The following is a 23,185-nucleotide window of genomic DNA, read 5'->3' on the forward strand; positions in this document are numbered from 1 at the left end:
ATGAGTATTATATTAAGAACATCTCATGGTATATTAAAAGTGGCAAGTTCAATTTTCAGTAACTCAAACATGAGATCGTTATTTGATGGAATTTTTGGCACCTCGATAGTGATTTGATTGGTTATCTTCAATGAATTTTTGTTTCAAAAAAATCTCTATTTGATGTCCACCTACCTACAAACCCTAGTCTCTAATCATGCTTCATGAGCACAGACCAAAGGATCTTAAATGTGTCGCACGGACGAGGTATTGCCTAAATTTACAAACAGCTTACTCTCGGCTTAGAAGGCCCAAATCAGTTGACCGTTAAGTCTGTTAACTGCTTAAACTGCGTTAAGTACCAAAATTGCCCCTCTATTTTCACTTACATAGACAAAGCCTTGAGAATCGTCACCATTGTACAAAGGAGTTCTTTTCTTTCCATGATTTAATTACAGCCCTTAAAACCAAACACCGATTATTATTCAACCATTCACTTACCAGGGTTTTGATTCAGCAAGCAACGTCGTGCGTGACAAATCATGATTGGAGAGCTTTGTTGTGCGTAGCATCGCGCGTTAAATCAATCCTCTCAATTCATACTATTCTTTACAAGATAATGAAATATTCAAATTATGTCCTAAAGTGTTCTCTTCTAGGGAAATACTTAGATTCACTGCATTATTTATGCATACTCGGTAATATTTTGACACAATTTTTTTTATAAATTTAATAACGAGAAAAAAAAATCATCTGAAACACATGGCGTATATTTATTGGACAATTTATCGAGAATATTTAGATATTATCAAGAAATTTTACCGATAAATAATTTTCTTTTTAATGTAACTTAGTTGTCAAATACTTTTAGATAACTGTAAGTAAGTATACTTTTCTTTTCTTACTTAAATTTAAACAATTTAACATTACAAATATTATGCTGTAACTTGCATCAAGTCAAGAATTTCACCTTAACGAATAAATAACATTTTCTGGTACTTAAAAACAAGTGAGGGTCAAGTTTTTAAGTACTAGAAAGTAAGGGTCCCTTGAAGGGCTTGAACCCCCACATAAGAAGTAACGAACAACGGCTCTTAAAAGTCTTCACTTTGCTTCCAGGTAACTGCTGACTAAAGACAAAAAGAAAATACGCTCTCGTATTCTCTATACTCGCTCATTCGATGAGGGTAAAATTGTGGGTGCAGAACAGTAAATAAATGAAATGAGCTCTCTCAATGCAGTCGCCTACTTCACGGCTCCACAGCTCTCCTTCTCCACACGACGCCGTTCTCGCCGTCACCGCCGCCACCTCAGAAACGATAACAATAACAGCAGCGACACTTATAACCCCCTTTCAAAACCGTCCTCCTTCGACGGCGAAAATATCAATTTAGTCCTCGACTTTCACCAAATTTCCATTCTGTCCTCCTCCTCCAAATCCAAGCTTCACCGCTTCCTCTCCTCCGCCGAGCAGGCTTACGCTGACCTTAAAACCGTAATCACACTCGATGACAACGGGCGGCTGCTAGTCTCGTGTCGCAAGTCCACGCTTCAGTTCGTCGGCGGCGTGTTGCTTTCCGGCTTTGTCTTGGTTTTCGTCTTCAGGGTTTTGGTTAAATTAGGGTTAGGGTTTAGCTCTCGGTTCCGGATTCAAAAGCAAAACTTTGTTGTTAGGAGAGATAGGAGTCTCGGCGGGAAAGAAGTTGTGGTGGCCGTGGGAAGGGGAGACGATGATGCGAAGCTGACCAGGAATTTGAAAAATAGGGTCTTGGACAACCCGTTGTCGGAGGGTCGGGATGCCGGGTCAGCATTGACCGGTCGGGTCAAGAGGAGTTATCGGGTCCAGCGGATGAGTGAAGGAAAGTTGCCGAAATGGTGGTCGGTTCAAGTTTCTGCGGACCGGACTTTGGTGGTGGACAAGGAGGAGTATCAAAGAGAAGCTAACAGATTAATTAGAGGTGAGTTGTTATCTTTTCAGTAGTTGTCAGGACCTATATGATACAAATGGACGAAATATGCCCTTATTTGAGAAAACTTGAAAAGTTCAAGGGTGCAAATGTTATTTTATTGGAGCACTTGTTACTTAATTCCGTGCCATTCTGATTGAATTTGGAATTTGCAAAAGTCTCAGCTTCTGCCTCTGTCGTAATTCAATAGAATAATTAAGCACCGTAAATTTAGGTTTGCCCTAAATTATAAAAAAGATAATGAATTCTTGGTCTTGTTAGTTGCACAAACAGACTTCTTTTACAGTTCCAATTGCAATTGCAATTGCAATATGTTATGTCAGATAATTATTTATCTTAATTTTCTTGCAAGTGAAATGTGACCTTTTTCATATTCTTTACTTTTTCTGTTCATGTTTTCTTCTTTGAGTGCAACTTATCAATTTGATTTCCAGCGATCATTGATCAAAGAACCCGTGGACAGGACATTCCGGAGGACGATATATATCGAGTCAGTACTTCCTTTACCTTTCTGATGTTATAAGATCTCAATGTTATAGGCAACAAATTGTTATGCAATGTTATCTTCTCTTTATTATGTGTTTTCAGTGGAATAGTTTTAAAAAATTGGCTACAATTCAACTCCTTGTTTATCCTCAAAAATCTGTTTGGTCAGTAGACGGTGATAAATAGCATGTTCTATAAAAGTAATAACGAACATTGACTTAGGATGACTCTGTGGTTTTCATGTGAGTTGCGTTAAGTGATGATCTATAAAATATGACGATGGGAAGAATATGATTTGGCATTATGTTCTTGTAGTTTGAATTATTGCATTCTATTGAAATGGAAAAGTAAAATTTGGCCCTTTCGGCAAACTTTTTTTTTTTCCTGTTTTGGTGGACTAGAAACAAGAGTTGTATAAGTATTAAACAAGACTTGTCTTGCTCAAAATTTGGTCACATTTGAATTAGACCATCAGATGTGTAATCAATATCATTTCTCTATTTTCTGGAACATGCTTTTGTATGGCTAAATATTGCATTTCGGCATGTTTTCGAATCTGAATAGAGCAGTTCCAGAGCGAAAATTTTCCCCATATTGGAAAAGTTAATTTTAACTTCTATTTTGATTAGTCTGACACAAATCTCTGAGTAGACCACAGTAATTCTTTGAATTTAGCTCAAAATGCTTAATTGTGCCTTTCTTCTACGATTGCTATATGAATTTTCTTAACATATACATGTAGAAACATGACTGGTTTTCCTTTTGAATAAGCTGGTTTCATGTTTCATATAGAGAGGGCAAATAACACTTAGATTGCCTGCAGTTTTTTTTGGACATAACTTGAGCTGGTTCTGCCAAATCTTTCTTTTAAATTGATAATTGTAATATGCGGTAAAAATTTTTCCATTGCATCAGCTGATCCTTCAATATATGCTGGATTTTTTCTTCCTGTATGCGTGAGCAGTTACGTCGAATATGCAGGATATCTGGAGTGCGGGTATCAATTGATACAATAAACACACGGGATTCCTTGTACCGCACATCCGTTGACTATGTTTTGAATGCTTGCAGCAGGTTAGTGCTTTTAGGTCAGTTTCACAATTTTACTTATGCTGGTTTTCTCCTGTAATTTATATTAATAAACATTGCAGGGCACTGAGTAACTCTACCACTGTTGAGATTGATGGTGAAGATGCTAGGGAATTCATTGCTGGGCTTGCTGATAACATTGGGCTTGAAAACATTCGTGCTGCAAGAATGGTTTCTGCAGCTGTTGCTGCACGCACAAGGTCTTGCTTTCTGCAGGCTTGGGTAATTTCTCATACTCTCTCATTGGCTTTTGTTTCATTTTTCTTTTTTTTGGGATCTTTTGTTCTCTCTCTTTCTTTTTCTCTTTGGGGGGATTGGTTGGGAGCAGTTAATGCAAGGAGTCCCAGTTCAGGTTTGGACTCTGTACATGTGTAAGCAACATATAGTTATGTCATCACTGTTGGGAATTCTTTACATTTTTTTTTTATGTTTCTAGAATGATTTTTAAAGTACCATCTAATTGGTAGGAATGAACTCAAAATCTGGATTGGTTATTGATGGTGTGATTGATGTGCCATTTGAGGAAACTCTGAGCGAAATATTGGTAATTGATGTATACCCTGATCTGGTCATCAAATAAATGAAATAGACAAGTTTTATGAATTATAAAGAAGGAAACTCTTATCCTTCGCCCTTCTCCATTTTATTCTTTGGAACCATATAAGATCTGTGAATCTGGAAAACATTTTTGGAATTCAGGACTTCAATTGTTAAGATTGCTTTTCTTTGAAAAATACAGAATTCTCTAAAGCCCTTCTCTTCACAAAGTTCCAACTTGCCAAACTGTACTTGTTGATTATGCACCTTTTTCACCTTGCAGAAAGTAGTTGCTGTCCTTTTGAGTAATTTATTAGATTTATATTACATCTGCTCTCTTTTGCAGGCTTTGGAAATGCAAGGCAATCATTCTGAAGCGCTGCAGGAGCTGTTGAAGATATGTCGTTTTTTCCAAATATTTCCCCCTGAAGAGTCCTCTGTACGTGCTTTATTTTCTTTTCCATTTTTATTGCTGTGCAATGTTTACTTGTTCCCTGAATAGGTTGTCTTCAGCCTGTTTTTGAAATTTACCTTTGATAAGTGTGATTAAATCGAAGTGTGAAAAAGGAAAAAGTAAGTATTTCTTTTGAAGTTATTAGAAATGCTTTCATTTTTGTCTCTTAGTGTTATATAGGAAGTATGTGCATTCTTGCTCAATTACTAGCACCCAAAGGTCAAGAAATAGATTCGACAAGTAATTTTTGCCTCACACTACTTAAGACCCATTGTAACAGTCTGTTTTATATGATTCTATGTGCTTTCATGGTCTTTTCATCTGGGATGATAAAGTACTTATTCATTTTGACATGTTCAGTAGCTCTAGATCAATATCTATTGAGCTATCTTCTTCGGTCTTGGTCCTGCTTTAGGATTCATTTATGTATGCAGTTGTCTTGTAGTTTGGAAATGCATCTTATTTTGAATGATAGTGTGGAAATACATCTTATTTTGAATGATAGTGTGGAAATACATCTTATTTTGAATGATGTGATATAAGTCATGCCATATGTGATTTTGCAGCCTGAGTTGGAGATGGTGGCACGAGGCCTGGAGAAACTTCTTAAATTTGAGCAAAGGGAAATTTTAATGAATATGCTTACTGGGGTTTGCAGTGAAGAAAGTCACAGAAGTGCAGCAGAAGCTCTAGGACTGCTACATGTATGTCTTTCTTCTCTTCCTGAGATTGTTATTGTTTTTCCACCTAATGTTTGATTTCAGAGATCTTTATCTTATATTATATGTAGAGAAGTTAGTGAAAATAGTCCATGTGATTGTGACTTGAATCCTTTTCTGTTATGTTACATTTTAGGTACTCTCCCGTGAAGGCAATGATGATCAACATGAAGAAAGTATAAACAGATACTAAACACTTGACAATTCAGTGAATTTTTTATTATATCATTGTACACTTGCGCAACACCCCCCCCCCCCCCCCCCCCCCCCCCCCCCCCCCCCCCCCCCCCGGCCTCCTTATTTTTGCAATATCAAGTTTTAAAAGTGTAAATTAGCCGTCTATTGATCTCATTTGTTTCTGCCCAAATATAGAATTGAATAATAAATCTAATTTACCTTTGTTGATTCACATAAGAATTCAAGAATCAACTATGAAATGCTCCTTTTTCTCTGTTTCATTTTCTTTTTCTTAAAATGCAACGATATGATAATTCAAGTACAACAACACCGATGAGATCATGAGAGAGTTTCATTCCAGCAATCATTCTACATATGAAGCTTCCATTGGTTATGGTTTTAATCAGCTGGATTATTTTGCTTGATTTTTCAACCTAATAGATCTTCTTACTGCCGAGTTACCAGGGCTTTTAGGAGGTTCCTTATCATTGTCAGAAAATGTTGCGGCATGACACCCTTGTGAACCATTTCCGGTGACCATGCCTTCAATCTGGGTTGAAAACTCAGCACTGTCCTTATTCTGCTGGCTTCCAAGAGTCTGCAATTTAGCCATACTTCTTGTAACAACACCTCTACTTAGAGGTCTTTTGACAGCAGCTCTGTACTTCCGGCCAGATGCAGCCTTACTCTGGTGGTTACTTGGAGTTTTATCTCGAACAGAACTGCAACCACATTGTCTCAGTACGTCCAATATTTCACTTTGCAGAGCACCATTGTGAGCATGTCCTCGAGGGGAAATCAAAAGATCACGCAATCTAGTCGCAGGAATGTCATCCAAGGAAACAAGTGGCAGTGAAATGTTTGCAGCTCCGAATGAGGAGCCTCTGTTCGTATATTCCTGACCACAACATTGATCGGCATACTCTTCCCAGTAAAAAGGAAATCCATGCAGGAAACGATTGCAAACCTGTTACATTAAATCTTAGCTATACCCACACCTCTCAATAGGTATCACTTATTCATTTTGCACTACTTTCGTTAGAGAGCGAAGCAAATGGTTAGATGTACCTGCGAAGGGAAGCCATTTTGGTTTGTACGAGACCTATTTATCAAGTTAGAGAGGGTAATAGTGATTCCATCGGCTGTCTCGAGAGTGGTGGTGTTGTGTCTCTTGGCAATAGCTGCAGAACAAAAGGCTCTCACTTCTTGGCTCCTATGAATATATGACAGTGACATGAAAATACCAGTAAGAAACAAACATAGTACAAATTTCAAGTACTAATTGAATTTGAGAATTAGCAGCAACTGATGCAGCAAAGGAATCTGTAAGTAAATAAGCAATCAGATTCAGCAATAAGAACAAAGTAAACATATATAGGCTAATTAATTTTCACTAACTAGAATAATGATGATGCAAGGATCCAAAGTAGTATATAATATTAAATTAAATATTAATTAATTAATCCAAAGATCCAACAGCTATAATAATCTAAACATTGAAAAAAAAAAGAAAAAAAAAAGGGAGAAAAAATTATTACTCTCTAGAAGCAATCCCACCAACAGCTAAACCATTGCCCTCTGCCCTAACCAGCCACCAATCGTGCAGAGTAACCTGTACAAACAAACCAACAAATAAATAATTGTAGTCTATGCAATATTCTTTTCATTAAAAAAAAAAAAACATTTTTGAAGAAAATAGAGTGATTTGAGTTGAGAGTTAGATTAAGAGTTATACAGATTTGAATGAATGAGAAGAGAGTTTGGTGAATCGAGGGGTTTTGGTCGGATCCATTTTTCAGATCGAAAAAAGAATATTGCCTTTCTCCCTGACTCTGAGCGGGAAACATCCCTGTTTTATAAAGAGCGGCTGCGAGTGTTGCTTTTGCTCGTTTCTGAGCATGACACGTGTCCTCGTTTTATACTTTGATAAGCAACACACCAAACGCCCACTCTTTCCATATCATAGCTTTTTTAATTTCATTAAATTCCATAGCAGCAGCCATCGCCTTAAACCTAAGAATTTACCACATTACCCTTCTCAGCGCGACACTGTCTCCGATATGAGATTGATAAGTACTTTGTTGCCGAATTATGCAACTAACAAAGAAGTTAATAGAACTTGAAATTATAAGAATTAGCATCTAATGTTAAAAAAAAAAAACCTGAAGTTCTGAACTACATATTCTATTTTCCAAAATGAGAAACCTGAAAATCTGAAATTTTAAGTCCAGCGAGAGACGAATCTCGGGAAATTTTATTTCAATGGCATTTGATAGTAAGAGTCAGTATGTGAATGGATTATACAAAAAGAAATTTAGATTTAAAACAAAAATGAAATGAAACAACACATGAACGGACGTGAATTCTAAGTTCACAGATATATCATGTTACCTATCATTTTCGATCAAACTAACATCAAAACAACAAAAGTCCAGACATCACGAAAGTCAACAACCAAAAAAACCCAATTTCCTTTTCAAGTAGGATGCTTAGCCTTCCAACTGTCCGAAATACCTGCCAGAAATTGTGGCCAAAATATTAATCATTACGACCTCATCATCAAGTTCAGACTTCCCAGCTCTCAGACCAGCACATTTCCGGAGCAGACTCCGAAGAGCAGCACCAGTGTCAGCATCTAGTGGAGTATCAACCGCTGCACATAAAGCAAATAGCCACAAACAATCATTTCTGGACAAATTGCCTGAGGCCTCCACTGAGTTTATGCGTTTCCTCAATGTTGACACTCGAGCTACAGAATCCATCCTCAGAATGGCAGATAATGTTGGGTAGTCGCCAGAATCATCCCTCGAAGAAGATTTAGGATTCCTAGGGGATGGAGAGCTTTGATCATCCGTAATATTTGATGTAGCCGGCTGGTCGATGGAGCTTTTGAGGCTGAAACCATCAAGTGGCTGATCAGAGCTGAATTCAAAGATATTCAGATCATTAAATTTGTCAATAATGATATCTTCACAGGAATGATGAGAGTGGTTCTTGTTCTGAACAGTGAGTGTTGGTTGCAGTTTACCAGCAGATGGAGCACTCATATTGTCAAGACCTGACAGAACCTGAGATCAAGAGCAAAAATGACAAATACAAAGTCAATTCTATAGAATGTGAACCAAGAACATGCAGGAGAAATCAAATTCTGCGAGTGATATCTATGAAAGTTTACAACATCCACTAGATTAGACAGCTTCAGCTTCTTCTATATCTGGCAAATTTTTCTCTTTGAAGGAAAAACCAACAATAAGATGGTTTGGTTCAATTATGCAAAAACCAACCAGACCTTTGCCAATTTCCACAAACAGCATTTTCCAGCAGAGAATTACATATCATCACTTGCATGAGAAAGAAAAGGGGAGGAATTAGCATGTAGTCAACATCACATTTAGTTAGTTCTACATTTCTCAAACAAATGATCTTTATCTAATACTAGCTTTTTGTATAAATCATTTCAACCTGAATCAAGATGAAACAAAAAAAGAACCAAAAAGATTCAATTACTGAGTGTGAAGAAGATTCATGCCAGCAGAGTGCTGTCAATTTCTAATCTTTTTGTGCCAATCACTTAAAACAAGCAGAACATCAGATCTACGTAAAAGAGAAACGTACCAATCGTAGCTTTGAAAAATCAGCAAGAAATTGATCCTCCCACTGTTTCAGTGGTAGCAAACTTTCTGGACAGGGAGCAATGTCTGGAATCTGGGGCATGTAAACAGTCTGTTCTTTTATTAATTTTTGTCCTTTGCTTTTTGCCACCTTCACTTTGGGAATGCGAGCAGCTTCCCATCTGAGCATAAGAAAGAAGTTGTTTAATTTGATCCAATGATTATAGTTTTGTGTTCAATTGAATAAAATATATATAGATGCAGAAGGGCTAAAAAATTGCAATACCATATTCATCGTCTTTGATGAAGAAAGCCTAAAGACAGAAGAACTATGCCTGTACACTTGTTCTGATCCTCAAAATGCACTAAAAAGCTTTTAATATGATTTTAAACGTGTGTTTAGGAGGAATATAGTTTGTCAAAATGATTTATTAATTCCAGGGATGATTAAATATGAGGCAATATCAGCAAATTCAGCTACTTGTTTTATTCAAAGCCGTGGCATGCAAAAAGCGTCTATTTGGCTATATGTTTTTTTCTCTTTTATTTGCATTTGAATGCTCCCCTTTTGTTTATATCATAGCAAAGACAACCACCATTGCAATGACACAGATGATCCTAATATAAGAAAAAAATACCAGGTCAATACATGATCTTCTGATTCTGAAACTGACAAATAAGACCTAAGGTATGGCTGCCCGTGTGTTCAAATAATCACTGACTACTTTCATTTAATTTATTTAAGATCTTTAGTATAAGCATGCATGTATGTTTACAAATGAGATAATTGCAAATTACTCTCGGGCTGTTAGGATGTCAATCCATCTCGAAGTTTCTCCAAAGCTTTGGATGGCTCACATGTTGACTGCTAAAGATTGAAAAAAAAAATAACTAAAATAAAAAAAGAAGCACTTTTAAGATGCAACTATACATGGGAATGCTTGGAACATTAATTTGGAACCACACGTGGCAGTTAAGTATGTCTTTTGTGAGGGAATGTGTCATGCGGGACTGATGGCAAACAATGGAAAAACCAGCCCTTGAAGATATTCACCTATTAGTAGCTAAATCTTCTACCACGATCATAGCATTATACAAAGTGATGGTCATCTGCTTTAACAATCTAAGCTCAAGTTGTTCCTCCGAATAGTGTCAGATATAAATCTACTGACTCCCAAAAAATGTCCTATCAACACTTTGGCTTTTAAAAAAATCAATAACCTAACGAATGGTCCATTCAAGTGGTCTACTTCAGAAAAGCAAAAGAGTTTCCACCATTTTCCAATATTTGCATTTTCTGTTTGTGAGTTGGTGAATGAGCCAATAGCTTCCATCCATTACAGGTTCAACTATTCCATCGTCTATAAAGAAGATAATGTTCTATGATTGATAAGAGTACAAAAGGCCTGTGATTTGATTCCTGAGAAATTAATCCGATGACATCATCAACTTGAAGTTTGATATTTATTTTCATTTGGTTGCCAGAAGGAAATGGATGTTTAACTCCTGATCTTTATTAGCAGAGTTCTACCATTAAGATGGCCTTTACTTGAAAAATACTCTGGGAACCGTCCAGAAGTGCATCTTTTTCTCTGCCATTTCTACCAAGGATTACGACATACATACAGCATCAGAGGCATCAACTTAGACAGCAAGTCAAAAGATTATGGTAATAAAAAGAAGCATCTACAGAGCATATGTCTTCCCCAATAAACTTATGTGTTCAATCCTTCCAACAAATTGCAAAAGAATTCCCAAAGGGTAAGATAATATTAAAAAGGGGATGATGTATAATAAAGTTTGGCAATTGATGCCCTTCAAAAATTATTTGAAGTCTTCCAAGAGGTTGAACAACATCTACCAGTTTCCATATTTACTTACCAAAATAACCCTATGAATATACCCATATGGAAGATGCCTAGACAAAATCTATTATCTCTAGGTTCCTTGCATTCCCAGGAATGCAGAAACATAATACACAACTACAAGAGAATATGACTGATTGTCCAGGAACATGAGATAAAGTGAATGAATCATGCAAAATCCCATCATGTCTATCAGACAACCAATGTTCCATAAAGCAGACAAAGAGTGAATTGATAATCTGCATCCCTTTCAAAGAATAAATTCAAATTGAATACAGACATAAAATCTCCGATGATGCAAGGACATCATGCAAAGGAGAACATCTCAAATAATAATTGTCTTCTGCCACAAATAGCTTGAGCTCGTGGACGACCTGCCAGATTAGCTTACTCCCTTTGGACAAGTGTTTTATTCTTTTTTCACTTTGATTTAAATACCGCAATTCAAAATGTAAGGAATTAAACAACCAAAGACATTCCATTTTTATGCTATCTCCTCTCATTCCATCTCACAAATAATTTGATGAGTTGTGAAAACATGACAATTTTATTTGCCTCATCCATGACATCAGAAGCTGTTGCTACAGTTACACAGAACCAAATCGGTTTGAGGTCCAAAGTTCTTGCAAAATTGCAATAACAAAAAACTTAAAAGTAATTCTATTGGCCGAAGGAGATCCCTGCTTTCCTTCAGAACCAGATGGAAAATGTAACTTATATGTCGTTTAATTTTTTTTTTCTTTTGTGTGTGTGTGTGTGTGTGTGTGTGTGTGTGAGATGCAGCTTGCATGCAGCTGTGATGTCTAAGACAACAAGCCTGAACACCTGTGATGGAACATGTAACTAGTAAACCCATGAAACTTTAAAGGGGCATGCTAAATCACAAGAATTATAAGTGATCGATAGCTATCAGAGGCTAACTCTTTGAAAACGGGAAAAAATGATAATAAAAAAACCAAACATGCTTGAACCTGATGATATGGAGGAAAAAAAAAACATCTTTATCATCACCGTGGGAAACAAATTAAGTATCAATTACCTGACACGCCGAAGATATTCTAATCCATCTTCTGGAGGCCCAGAGTCAAAATTAGGCTCTCCCTCAACCAAAAAGGCAGGCCTCTGAATACTGGCATAATCTTCATCACTGTCATAATCTTCGCTCCACTCTCCTTCTAGAACCATGCAGGCTTCGCCATCTGTATTGTGGCTACAAGCAGATTCAGTGGTATTCATATTTTCTGCCTCATAGTCCCCTGCGTATTCTGTTTCAATTTCCATGTTCTTAGAATTCTCTTTCCCTGAAAGTAATTGCAAATTTAGAAGCACTAACAAAAATCTAAAATCGAAGGACGTTCAAGCCACAGAAAGACATCAAAGCTAGGAACAGTGCCAGGCAAAAGCAACTATTTTTATTCATGAAAGTTGTATTCAAAGATGAATCTCATTCGAGAGTATCATCACTTTATGAGTTTCAATTACAAATGAATGTGCAATACCAACATCCACACAACCAATGCATATTCACCAACAAAAAGTATATCCAAACGAAATCAAGGCCAGACTCCCATCTACAAAAGCAGTATACAAACTGCAACAATGTGCGTATGTACACAGATCAAGAGACACATGTTGAAAAGAACTTTTGTAGATTGACTTAGGCTAATCCTCAATGCACATAGATATTGAAATGGTTCCTTCTTGCCCTTGCAGCACCCACACCTGTGACAACAGAAAATGAAACCATCAACTTGACAATGACGGGCAAAAATTCAAGCTGAAACAAGGGATGCAGGGAAGTATACAAAATGTCTACGGGCTCCAACTTCATCAGAGAGAGAGAGAGAAGAGACAGAGAGACAGAGAGGGGAAAAAAACACTTTAAATAAAATAAATTTTCTACAAACACTACAACTCAAAAGCTAGTGGGAAAAGGCCAAATCAAAGAAAACACAAATGTTCAATCAGATCTTCGCCCAACCCACAAAAATTAAAGACAAATTTTACAAACTAAGAAAGAAAAGAAAGAATAATTTCAATGTATAAAGAATATAATAAATGTTTCAATAACAACCAGCTCAAGTATCTTCCAGAAAATGTCAAAGGTTGATAATTTTAAATTAAACGAAAGCAATCCAAATATTTATAAAATTGCACTTCAATTCAAGATTGAAAGGAACAAAAGTTTCAGAATCTAAAAATTCTATCTCCATGTGAAAGACAACATAACAAATGCTAGAGGTGTATATTTAGAAAATAATAATAATAATAATCTGTAAATTCTAAGCAATTAAATTTCTGGTTTGGTCTTCTGGTTCCTTCCATATTCAAGCAATCACATTGGCTAAGAATAAGAAGAGAAATTTTTAGCAATAAAAACACGGAAGAGACAAGAAAGATGAAGGATTCAACCAAATAGATCTAATTGCAGATTTTCAAAGTGAAAGCAACATTTTTCAATTATACTGAGAACACAGCCATAAACATACAAACAAAGCAAAAGTATATTTGTTATATATATATATATATATATATATATGTATATGTATATGCATATGTACTCTTTGATGAATCAGTCACCCAAGCCTAACCTTTGGCATGGTAAACAAAGAAGCAGCTATCTGTTCATCAAATTTAAGAAATTTCTAGAAGGTCAATCTAACAACTCGACAGAATGAGGAAGCGAATTGACCACAACTATCTGGTCACTTCTCATGCCAGCTTCTCAATGAATCAAGCAAAATCGCCAGAAAGAAATGCTCGGGGCTACATGATTAAATTTATTACAAGCTGCTCCTTATTATTAAATTTATTAGTTTTGTATAAGCTGTTTCCTCCACAAGAACTATAATACAAACAAGACTTGCTCATATCCTCTTTTGGATAGTAACCCATTTGATTAAACTTCAGATATTGGTCAAAACTGAATCAAATTTTGGCAGAAGTCACTATTATACAATTAATAATGAAAAAAAAAAGGTCAAAAATTGATTAACAATTCTAATGCCACCACGAGAAATAAACTACATTACAGCATCAACCAGTTCAACTAAGTAAAATAAACTACATTGCAGCATCAACCAGTTCAACTAAGTATAATAAGTCATCATCATAATTTACTTTCACATACATATCATCATGCCAAAGATGCTCTCGTGTACTAATATAATAACGAAACCCAAATTACATATTTAAAGGACAAGTTGGTATACAATTATACTCACCAAGAATCCCAGGAGCCGCTGACTCGCTCAAAAAGCACGTTCGAGTATCAGAACTCTTGAGGGTCGGCTTCTGATGCTTCGAGCAAGCCAAATTATCATATTCATTCATCACTGCAGGCCCAAGTCCAGTGTATACATTCCTCCACAATTTCCGTTGTTGTACAACGTTGAAAAACTTCAGAGCCTCCATCTCCTCCCTCGAGTACATAATTTCCGCCTCTTTCCTATTGTTTAGGCCACTGTCTTTTTCATCTTGCACAAGCCTAGCACTCACTGAAACCATTTTTGTGTCTTTCCCCTTCCTTCTCGATCTTTTAGCCTTCTTTCCATCCACTTGCTGTTTCTTCTCGTTCCTCTGCAACATCTTAGCAGTACCCGCTATTATTCCCCTGTCCTTCAAACAGCCATTTCCAATTCTTGGTACCCGAACAGATTCAATCAGGGCCGTATCATCAATCACTTGAATCTTTACAGGACGTCCAACATCCCCGTCCATTACTTTGATACCATCAACAGTCTCGCCATCATTCAGCACGTTATCCACATGGGTCTTGTTTCCTTCAAAGACTGCTCCAAGTTCATTCAACTGAGCCAATAAACGATTTTTTTCAGCCTCCAAGTGAGTCTCACACTCAGTAGCCAAGCTTTCTTTGCTATCACCTTCAACAATGGATTCTTGAATTCCAGAGGAACCCACCTCAGCTTTCACGCAATCTTTCTCTTGCACCTTTTCTTGATTCTGAGTGAAGCCCAGTTCTCCGTTTCTTTCAGGCAAGCTTTCGCTGATATCCAAATGATCTTCATCAAAAGAAGAAGAAGAAGAAGACTTCACCTTCTTGGAGAAACCGAGTTGGGTTTCTTCTGTGTGCTGTTGAATTGGACTTGAGGAATCTTCTTTCAAGTCTTGGGAGGGAGTTTCGGTGACTCTTCGCTTGAAGCCGGCGCATGCATCAGAGCCTTTAACATCATCAGCCATTTCCATTGTTCACTTGAGAATTAGAAGCAAGAAAGCAATCAACTTTAAGAACTGAGCGAGAGAGAGCAGAGAAACAAAACAAAAACCCTTGAACAAGAGCTTTTACACCAACAGAGTGAGAACTGGCAAAGCGAGGCAATTGTGCCTATTTTTATTGGTTCTGTGATGGGCTGGGCTTGTGGTCATTATAATTGATAACCACAAAATAAGCCAGAGCCTAGCCCACCAGCATGAATGTGCTATTATTTTGAATTTTTGATAAGAGTTTGACTATTGGCACTCCTCTCGTCTCCTCATAAAACCCCCTTTTTAGTTATATTCATTTTATTTCTTTAGATACACTTTTCTAAGTTCTCAAATTTCATTTGATTTGTTTTATTTTTAAAACTCAAAGTATTATTGTACTATTTTTTAATTATTTTCAATTTTAATATTACCCTATACACAAATAAAAAGGTTATATGGATAATAATTTTTTTAGTGTTAATCATTGGCAGAAATAACATATATTTCAAATTATAATTTCAAAATAATTTTAAGTATAAAAATATTTAATCAATAAGAAATCAAAAGAGAACAATAGATTATTCAACAAGATTTCTGGAACTCTAGCCCCTTTTCTTGATGATTTCGTGAGAATTGAAAATCTCTACGGTTCCAAGGAACCGTGGCCGATTTGGAGGTAGTTTGGAGAACTCGATTTAGAAGATGGTGAAAATCTTTACTTTTTCACTCGCTTGAAGAAGAAGAGTGTTAACGGTTCCAGGATTGATCGCAAAGTCGGTACTGGTACGTGGCAAGGAGAAGATGCTGGCAAGGCGGTTGTGTCCCACAACTCTAGAAAGAAAATTGGTTCCAAGAAAAGGTTTCGATATGAGAAGGACAAGTCTCCATACAATGGTTGCTAGATTATGTATGAATACTCTATGAATCCTTCACTGTTGCCACAAAACCTTCGATCCAGTGACCTTGTTCTTTGTCGAATTAGAAAGAATGGTGAGCCAGCGGCAGCCGGGCAGAAAAATTCAAGGAAAAAGAGAAAGTCGAGCATAAATTGTGTATAATTTATTTTAGTTAGATAGAAAGTAACATATAGATTTTTTTTTTGTTTGAAAAGAATTGATTATGAATTAAGTAATTTATTGAAAAAAATTTTATATGTGTTTAATTTTCAATTGTCCTTAATTATAATTTTATTTAAAGTGAGGTTTTATAAGAATAATATCGAGGTGCCAATAGCTCCACTCATTTTGATAACCTTGTCTTCGCAAAACATACTGGCTTTATTTAGTATAAGTTCAAGACACATTAAGGCCCAATCCATATTTCAGTCGTAATGAAGCCACACTTCCTTTAACTTATTAACATGTGTGTAAATGTATATATATGAAAAACGATTATATCCCCAATTTTCCCAATTTAATTTTCGAAAGCGATTTGGTGTTTGTAAACAAACGGTTGGGTTACACAGGTTATGTTCTTTTTTCTCCAGAAAAGGAAAAATTACAAAGCTGTGTTATTATATGGGTTGCACTAGAAATATATCAAGTCTCTCTTACTATATCATAGTTGAAACCTAATTTAAAAATATTTAGAATTTTCAACAGAGAAAATTTACTTCTACAATGTGCGTGAAAAAACTTAAACCCTTGTTTGTTAAATTTTATCATTGTATCAGCACAATAGTAAAGTATAATTTAAAAATAACTTTAAGAGATCTTTTAAGGTAGAGAATTCGAATGTCTATTGTGAGAATTCATTTTCTTTTAATTTCTATGTTGACGTGGTTTCATTTTGCATTTAAATGATGGACTAATACACCTATTTGTGCTGCATAATATTAAAACAATAGATTAATATACTGGATGAACTGAAACCTTTCAGCGAGGTTAGGGAATATTTTAATATTTATAAATGAAAAGGGCACAGTCACTTAACCCTTGATTCAGTTTTTAGTTGGACATTTAGGACCAAAAAATGGTTTAGGCAAAATAATTTTACCAACATTTAACACAAAGGTAAACTTTAAGTTAACAAAATTTTGTTTAAAAAAAATAATTTCACATAAAAATTAGTTTCACAATAAAGAAAATATTAATGAATGGGGTCTTAAATTAAAGAAATTAAAAACTATTAGATAGGAACAGGAATGTACTCAAAAAAACTTGGTAACTGCCTTAGATGCCTCTGACATTTGTATTATGGTCCTTGTAATTCATCTAAGCCTGTCAATGATTAACTTCAAAGTCTACTGCATTAAAAATGAAATATTGACCCATCTATTATCATGACATCAATCTTTAGCCATTCAGTATTGATAAACAATAAGTTTCTTTAAAAAATAATAAAATAAAATCAAATAAACAATATAAGTTGAGTCCAGAGAGAAAAGAAATCAAACAAATACTCAGAACAAATATATCCACCACACAACCCAATCCAATCGTTAACTTAAAAACCCAAGGCCGACAGTACCATGGTGTCATACCAGCTGCAGACATTTTAAGTATCGACGACACTTCGGTACAAATCCAATCCTAAAAATCTGCTCTCTTATACGAAATCAAATCTCATATACGAAAAATTAAAAAATATATGTATATATATAAGTGATTTGCAGAAATATGTAGGCATATGAAACAAACTGTAACCAAGCTGCAAGAAACTTCAAGCTAGCAGCGGAACTAAATTCTTTTGCCTTTTAAGTCTCTGAAACTGGGGCTGCTGGAGGGGGAGATTTCAGAAGAGGTTGAAGAGCCTTGACAACAATGCTCATATTTGGCCGGAATTCCGCTTCATACTGCACACATAATGCTGCTACTGCAGCCAACTGCATCACCAAGAAAAATAACAAGACGACATTGTTAGTGCTAGCACTACCAGAAAGTGACGGTAACTGTCTTTCTTTACTTCTTTGGGAGATTTAATGCCATCACGAGTATTTGAACCATAAATGAGCACGTGGTGTGTCTCCAGATTTTTGTGCATATGAGAAATTAATACCTTAGCAACTCCTTTGGGTGGATATTCACCCTTAAGCTTTGGGTCAACACATTGCTTAACTTTGTCTTCACTCAATCTTGGAGTAGCCTGTTGAAAATTAAGTTTGTCAGCCTAAATCAAATATCAAAATGGAAGGAGACACTCCAGATAAAGATACAAAAAAGGTTTCAACGATGTGAAAAAGTACACAGATGGACTGACCCAGGTAACAAGACTCTGTTGTCCACGAGGCATGGTGTGATCAACAGGTTTCCTCCCAGTAAGGAGCTCTAGAAGGACAACCCCAAAGCTATACACGTCACTTTTCTGGGTCAATTGTCCCGTCATCGCATATCTGCAAATCAGTTTTGCATGCAACAAATTAGTTGTAATCATCCACAACAAATATTTATCTACACAAAACAACATTGTCAATGATAATGTGAAAAAAAAAAAAATACAATAATCATAGCACTGACATTGCCATAAAATCTTGTCAATATAGGACAAGCCAGCCAGAATGGCCCACATAATTTGCAACCTCGCTTTCTACATCTCCAAGCACTATTAGCTTTTACCATAAAAACAAGTGGCAATTATCTATCAAAGCAACTAACAAATATGGGTAGATCTGCAATGCATTTGTATCTAGACATCTAAGTCCAGAGGAGACCAGTAGAGAGAATAAATATTAAAAGAATGAAAATGCTTCATGGTGAAGGCAGAGATCATAGAGAACAGCAAAGCCAAGCCCCTCAAATTCCAAATATAAGAGTCTTCTCAGCTTCTTCCATATTTTCATGTCACCTTTTAATTAAAGTTTTCATTTCCTCATTCATTGTATTTTTGTAACAAGAAACTGTTTTTTTCTTTCAGATGATATAACAAATCTCAGAAACATCAATATATTTTATTTCTTTACAAACCATCTCTGACAGAGCAGTCCAGTTCAACAGAACATTATCCATTCTTAAAATTCACTGTTTTACATTTACTTAGTGTCATTCTGGATAGGATAAAAGTCAAAGTTACAAGATTGGGATCAATCAAGGTCATATCGTATATAGAAATTTGTCAGCAGTAATTGCATTATCTTTGACAGTTAGAAGCACTGAACCAAACCAATCATCAAACAAGGAAATAATGAATCAAGAACAGAGAAAACGAATAAATAGGACAGAAGATTTTCAGAAGCATTACTCTGGAGCGTGATAACCAAAGGTTCCCAAAACTCGAGTAGAATGAAGGCGAGCTGCCATATCAGGGGCCTGATTTGAAAGGTTAAAATCTGCAATCTTTGCTTTGAAATCTTCGAAGAGAAGGACATTGCTAGATCTGATATCTCTGTGTATTATTGAAGGTTGAACCTTCTCATGCAAGTACTCCAAACCCCTTGCTGCATCAACTGCGATTCTAACCCGTGTCATCCAGTCAAGCACTGGACCTGGTTGTGCTCCCTGAACTCCTTTTCTGCCTGTAATTACATGTACAATCCAAATCAGCTCATCCTATCTTCTAATCAAGGCAATCTTAGCAAGTGAATCAATAATGCAGGTTAAGATTAAGCAAGATGCACAATGTACCATGCAATATGTCATGAAGAGATCCCATTGTAGCAAATTCATAAGCAAGAACACGGAGATTTCCTTCAACACAATAACCGAGCAACTCGACAAGATTTTCATGCTTCAATCTTGAAACAACTGAAACCTGATACAAAATAGCGGGACAAAAACATATGCATTGAAAACGTAAATTCAGCTAACAAAAACAACAAAGTAATAATAAATACAATATGCTTCTGTGAAGTTTCAGATATACCTGAGTCAAAAATTCAACATTTGACTCGGGCTCAGAGGAAACATCAAGCTTTTTAACAGCCACTGCTTTGCCATTTTCTAAGTTTGCATAATACACCCTTCCATACGATCCCTCACCAATCAATGCCTTTGATCCAAAATTGTCCGTCTTTTCTTTCAGTTCATCCAAAGGCAATGCAGGCACTTCAATAGGTGGTGCTGCCTTCTGCACTTCAGGTTTCACCGGAGCTGGGACCTTTTTGTGGTGCCCTAAAGTGTGGAAAAATGATTGAGATAGGACAAGCGTATAGAAACAACTGAACCTAGTTACAGATGTATGCCTTTACTCATAAATAAGAAATCTATTCATATCCTTTTAACCATATGATATTATGCCAATAGCTACTTTTGAAGGCCTTATGTGAAAATAAACTTAATTACAACAGCAAATATGTACTTGGAGTCGCAATGAAACTAGTTGCTACTAATCAAATGATATATCAATTTTCTGCAAAAAGAATAGAATATCTACTGCAATAAGCTCTCACAAAACAATTTTGAATTTCAGTTTGAGTGTAGCCACAAATGAGGAAAAGTGGTATTAATTGCTGAATCCTTGACATCGGTACCCATCTGATCATCAAAACAGCTATCATAACCAGCTGTTTCTCATCTCTAGCAATTGTCCAACATAATATTAAAAATCAAGTGCTAAAATTATCAAGAATTTCCTATCATAAATATGAAATATGAATTTTAATTATCTTATTAAGCTGTAAAATGCGAGATCAAAGCCATGTCCAAATCGTTCTATCTAAACATAAAACAGTTAAAAGTTTGGAATCATTACAAATTATTAAATGTACCCAAATATAATTGCAAGACCAATTAAAAGCGATGCTATAAACAAGGAATTCAGAGTATTACATCTATTCAAAAGCTGCTTCACTGTTCAAGAATAAATCGAGACAACGAGAGCCAAAGAAACATACCATCTGGATAATTCTTTGGGCTTTTCAGGCGCTCATTTTCATGAGATGGATAAGACTCCTCTACTTGACAAGTACAACAGAGCCAGCGACGCATCTTTACTCTCTTCTTCAAATAGAGATCGTCTTCTGGACCTTTATCCAATCGTACAAAGTAACCTGGAGAAGGTGCATGTGCCTGCACACGTTACACACGAAATTCCGCACCACAGCCAGACAATTAAACAAATTAATCATAAGCCAACATTCAAAATGAGAAAAGGATTTGACAGCAAAATGATGTATAACCATACAGCGTTAATTTGACATTCAAATTTGCAGCAAAAGGGTATTTCATTTCAGAAAATTGGGGGAAAAAAAAAAGCCAACTAAGTTCTAAATATACCAATCACGACCCATCAATAAAATCATTCAAAACAACAACTTTAACAATCAAAAGACAATAAAATTCATACCCCTAAAGCGCGCGGATGATAATCATAGTCCATGAAAAAACAGGAAAGAAAATTAGAGAGATCAAAAACAGAACCGACCCCAAAACAAGGGAAAAAAGAAAAAAAAAATCAAAGCAATGGGGTCAATCAAAAAACAAAGTAAAGAGGAAAAAAGGGTTAAAAAAGAAAGAGGAAAAGGGAAATTAAGAAAAACGAAAACTAAGTATAACAAAGACAGATAAGCAAAACGAAGTGCAGCCAAGGATCTTAGGCGAAATCAAAGGATCAGATAAACGGGAAAAAAAAAAACCAATTACCTGATTACTCTCTCTCTTTCTTTCTCTCGTTGCTAAATAAGAATTTACCCCTTTTTTAAAATTTATTCAAAAAAAAAACTTTAGGGTTTGTGCGGGGGTTTGTTTTTGATTGGTTGATTTATATTGATTTTTTTTTTTTTTAAATGATAGACAGGTGGGTGTTTTTGCTTTTATTTGCTTTGCTTTGCTTTTGAGAAATAGAAATGAAAATTTTTGGAAGATCAAATATCATATGACATAGAAGCAAACCCGAATGCACCAACGCGGCTTCCTTTTTATTCTTTCTCTTGCTTCTTTAATTAATTAATTAAATATTTATTTATTTATTTAATAAAAAATAAAGACAATTTCTTTAGCTTTCGGAAAAGATGGGCCGGTGACCTGCTCTGCTGTTCCTCAAGAGCCAAGGATTTCTTTTCGGGGATAATAACATTTCGATCCTTATCTTTAAACCAAATTACGGGTATATCATTAGTTTGCAATTCTAGCAGTATTATACATTGGATTCGATCATATCAATGTTTTTTTGTCAATTGTTAGGTCTGTTGGTTGGTTTTGAGGTTTTGTAACTCTCATGTTTATTAACAAAATTTTAACAAACTATTTGCTTTACTTTCAATTTCATTACTTGATTTGTTTATAATTCCTAAATTCTTTATTCAACCTCTCATGTTGCAAAAAATAGTGTTACAAAATACATAATTACTTTCTTGTACGGTTAACTAATAATCACAACAATCTCAAACCAATCTGAACAAATAATTCAGAGCATCTAACAAAAAGATTAGAGAAGTAAGTAATTAAATAACTGAAAATGGTGTAATGAATAATTGTGAAGTGTTCTGTCACACAATGTCAGTAAACTAGTTCGTAATAATTTTTTTTAAAAAAAAAAGATAATTGGTTCAATAATTTCTAAAGTAATTTTTGGATATAATCTGAAAAATTAGTTTAAATTTTGAATATAATAAATTTATAAAAAATTAGTATAGCATTGGGCTTATTGTTGTTGCCATTAATGTTGAAAAATATGAAAGTGAGTATTAGAATACATGTAAGTATGTAACTCATAAGTTAAATGTAAAATTTCTAGATCTAAAGTCTATGCATTCGTGGTCTAAAAAGTTTACAGGTTATAGATTGATACTTGCAACAAATTTATTAATGTATCAGTTAGAAAGACGGGCTATGATGGTGGATGATATTTCAAAAGAGTCAAGCGATATGAATCTCAATCAATTATATGCACTTTGTTTAGCAGTCTGTTTTGTTGATATTTCAAGTGCACCAGTTTCTCTCCCTACACTTTATTAGATTTTACCAATCTTCTTAATTCTTTATTGTAATCAATCACTATAATTTGATAGATGTCTTATGGACTCTTTGTTTAACCACTGTTATTTGAGTTATAATGAAATATTATTTTATTTGTCAAAAAGAAAGAAAGAAAAAAGTACCAAAACATGATCATTTTGCAACCATGCCTCAAAATTATGGATGGACATAAATGGATATTGTTCCAAGTACATGTTAACATCTTCAAGATTTGCCAAGGCTAGTGATAAGAAGCACTTGCTTCT

The 23,185-nt window shown here is 35.4% G+C and overlaps 4 protein-coding genes across 6 annotated transcripts; 1 reads left to right on the forward strand and 3 right to left on the reverse strand.

The window, feature by feature from the left end:
• The first annotated feature begins 1,039 nt into the window (after positions 1 to 1,039).
• Positions 1,040 to 5,668, forward strand: LOC102619110 (uncharacterized). Its single transcript, XM_006478788.4, has 7 exons — positions 1,040 to 1,937; positions 2,381 to 2,436; positions 3,397 to 3,506; positions 3,584 to 3,743; positions 4,405 to 4,497; positions 5,079 to 5,216; positions 5,368 to 5,668. Exons 1-7 carry the CDS (start codon positions 1,202 to 1,204, stop codon positions 5,422 to 5,424), a joined length of 1,350 nt encoding a protein of 449 aa, XP_006478851.2. The 5' UTR covers positions 1,040 to 1,201; the 3' UTR covers positions 5,425 to 5,668.
• On the reverse strand, positions 5,489 to 7,304 carry LOC102619402 (protein EMBRYO DEFECTIVE 1674-like). The gene is made up of 4 exons (XM_006478789.4): positions 7,144 to 7,304; positions 6,947 to 7,020; positions 6,477 to 6,621; positions 5,489 to 6,375 (listed from the first exon to the last, which is right to left on the reverse strand). The coding sequence occupies exons 1-4, from the start codon at positions 7,198 to 7,200 to the stop codon at positions 5,821 to 5,823; spliced, it is 831 nt and encodes a 276-aa protein (XP_006478852.2). The 5' UTR covers positions 7,201 to 7,304; the 3' UTR covers positions 5,489 to 5,820.
• Positions 7,305 to 7,627: 323 nt separating this feature from the next.
• LOC102619708 (uncharacterized) lies at positions 7,628 to 15,217 on the reverse strand. 2 transcript variants are annotated; one of them, XM_052438267.1, is made up of 5 exons: positions 14,109 to 15,217; positions 11,924 to 12,185; positions 9,024 to 9,201; positions 8,437 to 8,476; positions 8,026 to 8,330 (listed from the first exon to the last, which is right to left on the reverse strand). In XM_052438267.1, exons 1-5 carry the CDS (start codon positions 15,088 to 15,090, stop codon positions 8,173 to 8,175), a joined length of 1,620 nt encoding a protein of 539 aa, XP_052294227.1. In that variant the 5' UTR covers positions 15,091 to 15,217; the 3' UTR covers positions 8,026 to 8,172. The 2 variants fall into 2 exon arrangements, with proteins under 2 accessions (XP_006478853.2, XP_052294227.1); XM_006478790.4 differs by having other exon boundaries at positions 7,628 to 8,476.
• A 2,240-nt stretch (positions 15,218 to 17,457) lies between these two features.
• On the reverse strand, positions 17,458 to 21,839 carry LOC102619989 (PTI1-like tyrosine-protein kinase 3). Of its 2 annotated transcripts, none has more exons than XM_006478792.4 (8): positions 21,606 to 21,839; positions 20,858 to 21,032; positions 19,888 to 20,135; positions 19,650 to 19,776; positions 19,267 to 19,540; positions 18,289 to 18,421; positions 18,088 to 18,174; positions 17,458 to 17,914 (listed from the first exon to the last, which is right to left on the reverse strand). In XM_006478792.4, the coding sequence occupies exons 2-8, from the start codon at positions 20,949 to 20,951 to the stop codon at positions 17,786 to 17,788; spliced, it is 1,092 nt and encodes a 363-aa protein (XP_006478855.1). In that variant the 5' UTR covers positions 20,952 to 21,032; positions 21,606 to 21,839; the 3' UTR covers positions 17,458 to 17,785. The 2 variants fall into 2 exon arrangements, with proteins under 2 accessions (XP_006478855.1, XP_006478854.1); XM_006478791.4 differs by lacking the exon at positions 21,606 to 21,839 and adding an exon at positions 21,310 to 21,513.
• Between the last annotated feature and the right edge of the window lie 1,346 nt (positions 21,840 to 23,185).

Source organism: Citrus sinensis, chromosome 3 (genome assembly GCF_022201045.2).
Source record: "Citrus sinensis cultivar Valencia sweet orange chromosome 3, DVS_A1.0, whole genome shotgun sequence".
Taxonomy (NCBI): domain Eukaryota; kingdom Viridiplantae; phylum Streptophyta; class Magnoliopsida; order Sapindales; family Rutaceae; genus Citrus; species Citrus sinensis.

Excerpts from the sequence above, each read along its gene's own strand:
- LOC102619708 (XM_006478790.4), bottom strand. The coding sequence starts at position 15,090 with ATGGAAATGGCTGATGATGTTAAAGGCTCTGATGCATGCGCCGGCTTC. Across the intron at positions 12,186-14,108 it reads AGCGGCTCCTGGGATTCTTG|GGAAAGAGAATTCTAAGAAC; the intron begins GTGAGTATAATT and ends AATTACTTTCAG. Across the intron at positions 9,202-11,923 it reads GAATATCTTCGGCGTGTCAG|ATGGGAAGCTGCTCGCATTC; the intron begins GTAATTGATACT and ends TCTTATGCTCAG.
- LOC102619110 (XM_006478788.4), top strand. The coding sequence starts at position 1,202 with ATGAGCTCTCTCAATGCAGTCGCCTACTTCACGGCTCCACAGCTCTCC. Across the intron at positions 4,498-5,078 it reads TTCCCCCTGAAGAGTCCTCT|CCTGAGTTGGAGATGGTGGC; the intron begins GTACGTGCTTTA and ends GTGATTTTGCAG. Across the intron at positions 5,217-5,367 it reads AAGCTCTAGGACTGCTACAT|GTACTCTCCCGTGAAGGCAA; the intron begins GTATGTCTTTCT and ends GTTACATTTTAG.
- LOC102619402 (XM_006478789.4), bottom strand. The coding sequence starts at position 7,200 with ATGGATCCGACCAAAACCCCTCGATTCACCAAACTCTCTTCTCATTCA. Across the intron at positions 7,021-7,143 it reads CTTCTCATTCATTCAAATCT|GTTACTCTGCACGATTGGTG; the intron begins GTATAACTCTTA and ends TTGTTTGTACAG. Across the intron at positions 6,376-6,476 it reads AAAATGGCTTCCCTTCGCAG|GTTTGCAATCGTTTCCTGCA; the intron begins GTACATCTAACC and ends TTAATGTAACAG.
- LOC102619989 (XM_006478791.4), bottom strand. The coding sequence starts at position 21,342 with ATGGACTATGATTATCATCCGCGCGCTTTAGGG. Across the intron at positions 20,136-20,857 it reads CCCAAAGAATTATCCAGATG|GGCACCACAAAAAGGTCCCA; the intron begins GTATGTTTCTTT and ends TCCACACTTTAG. Across the intron at positions 19,541-19,649 it reads TCTTCATGACATATTGCATG|GCAGAAAAGGAGTTCAGGGA; the intron begins GTACATTGTGCA and ends ATGTAATTACAG.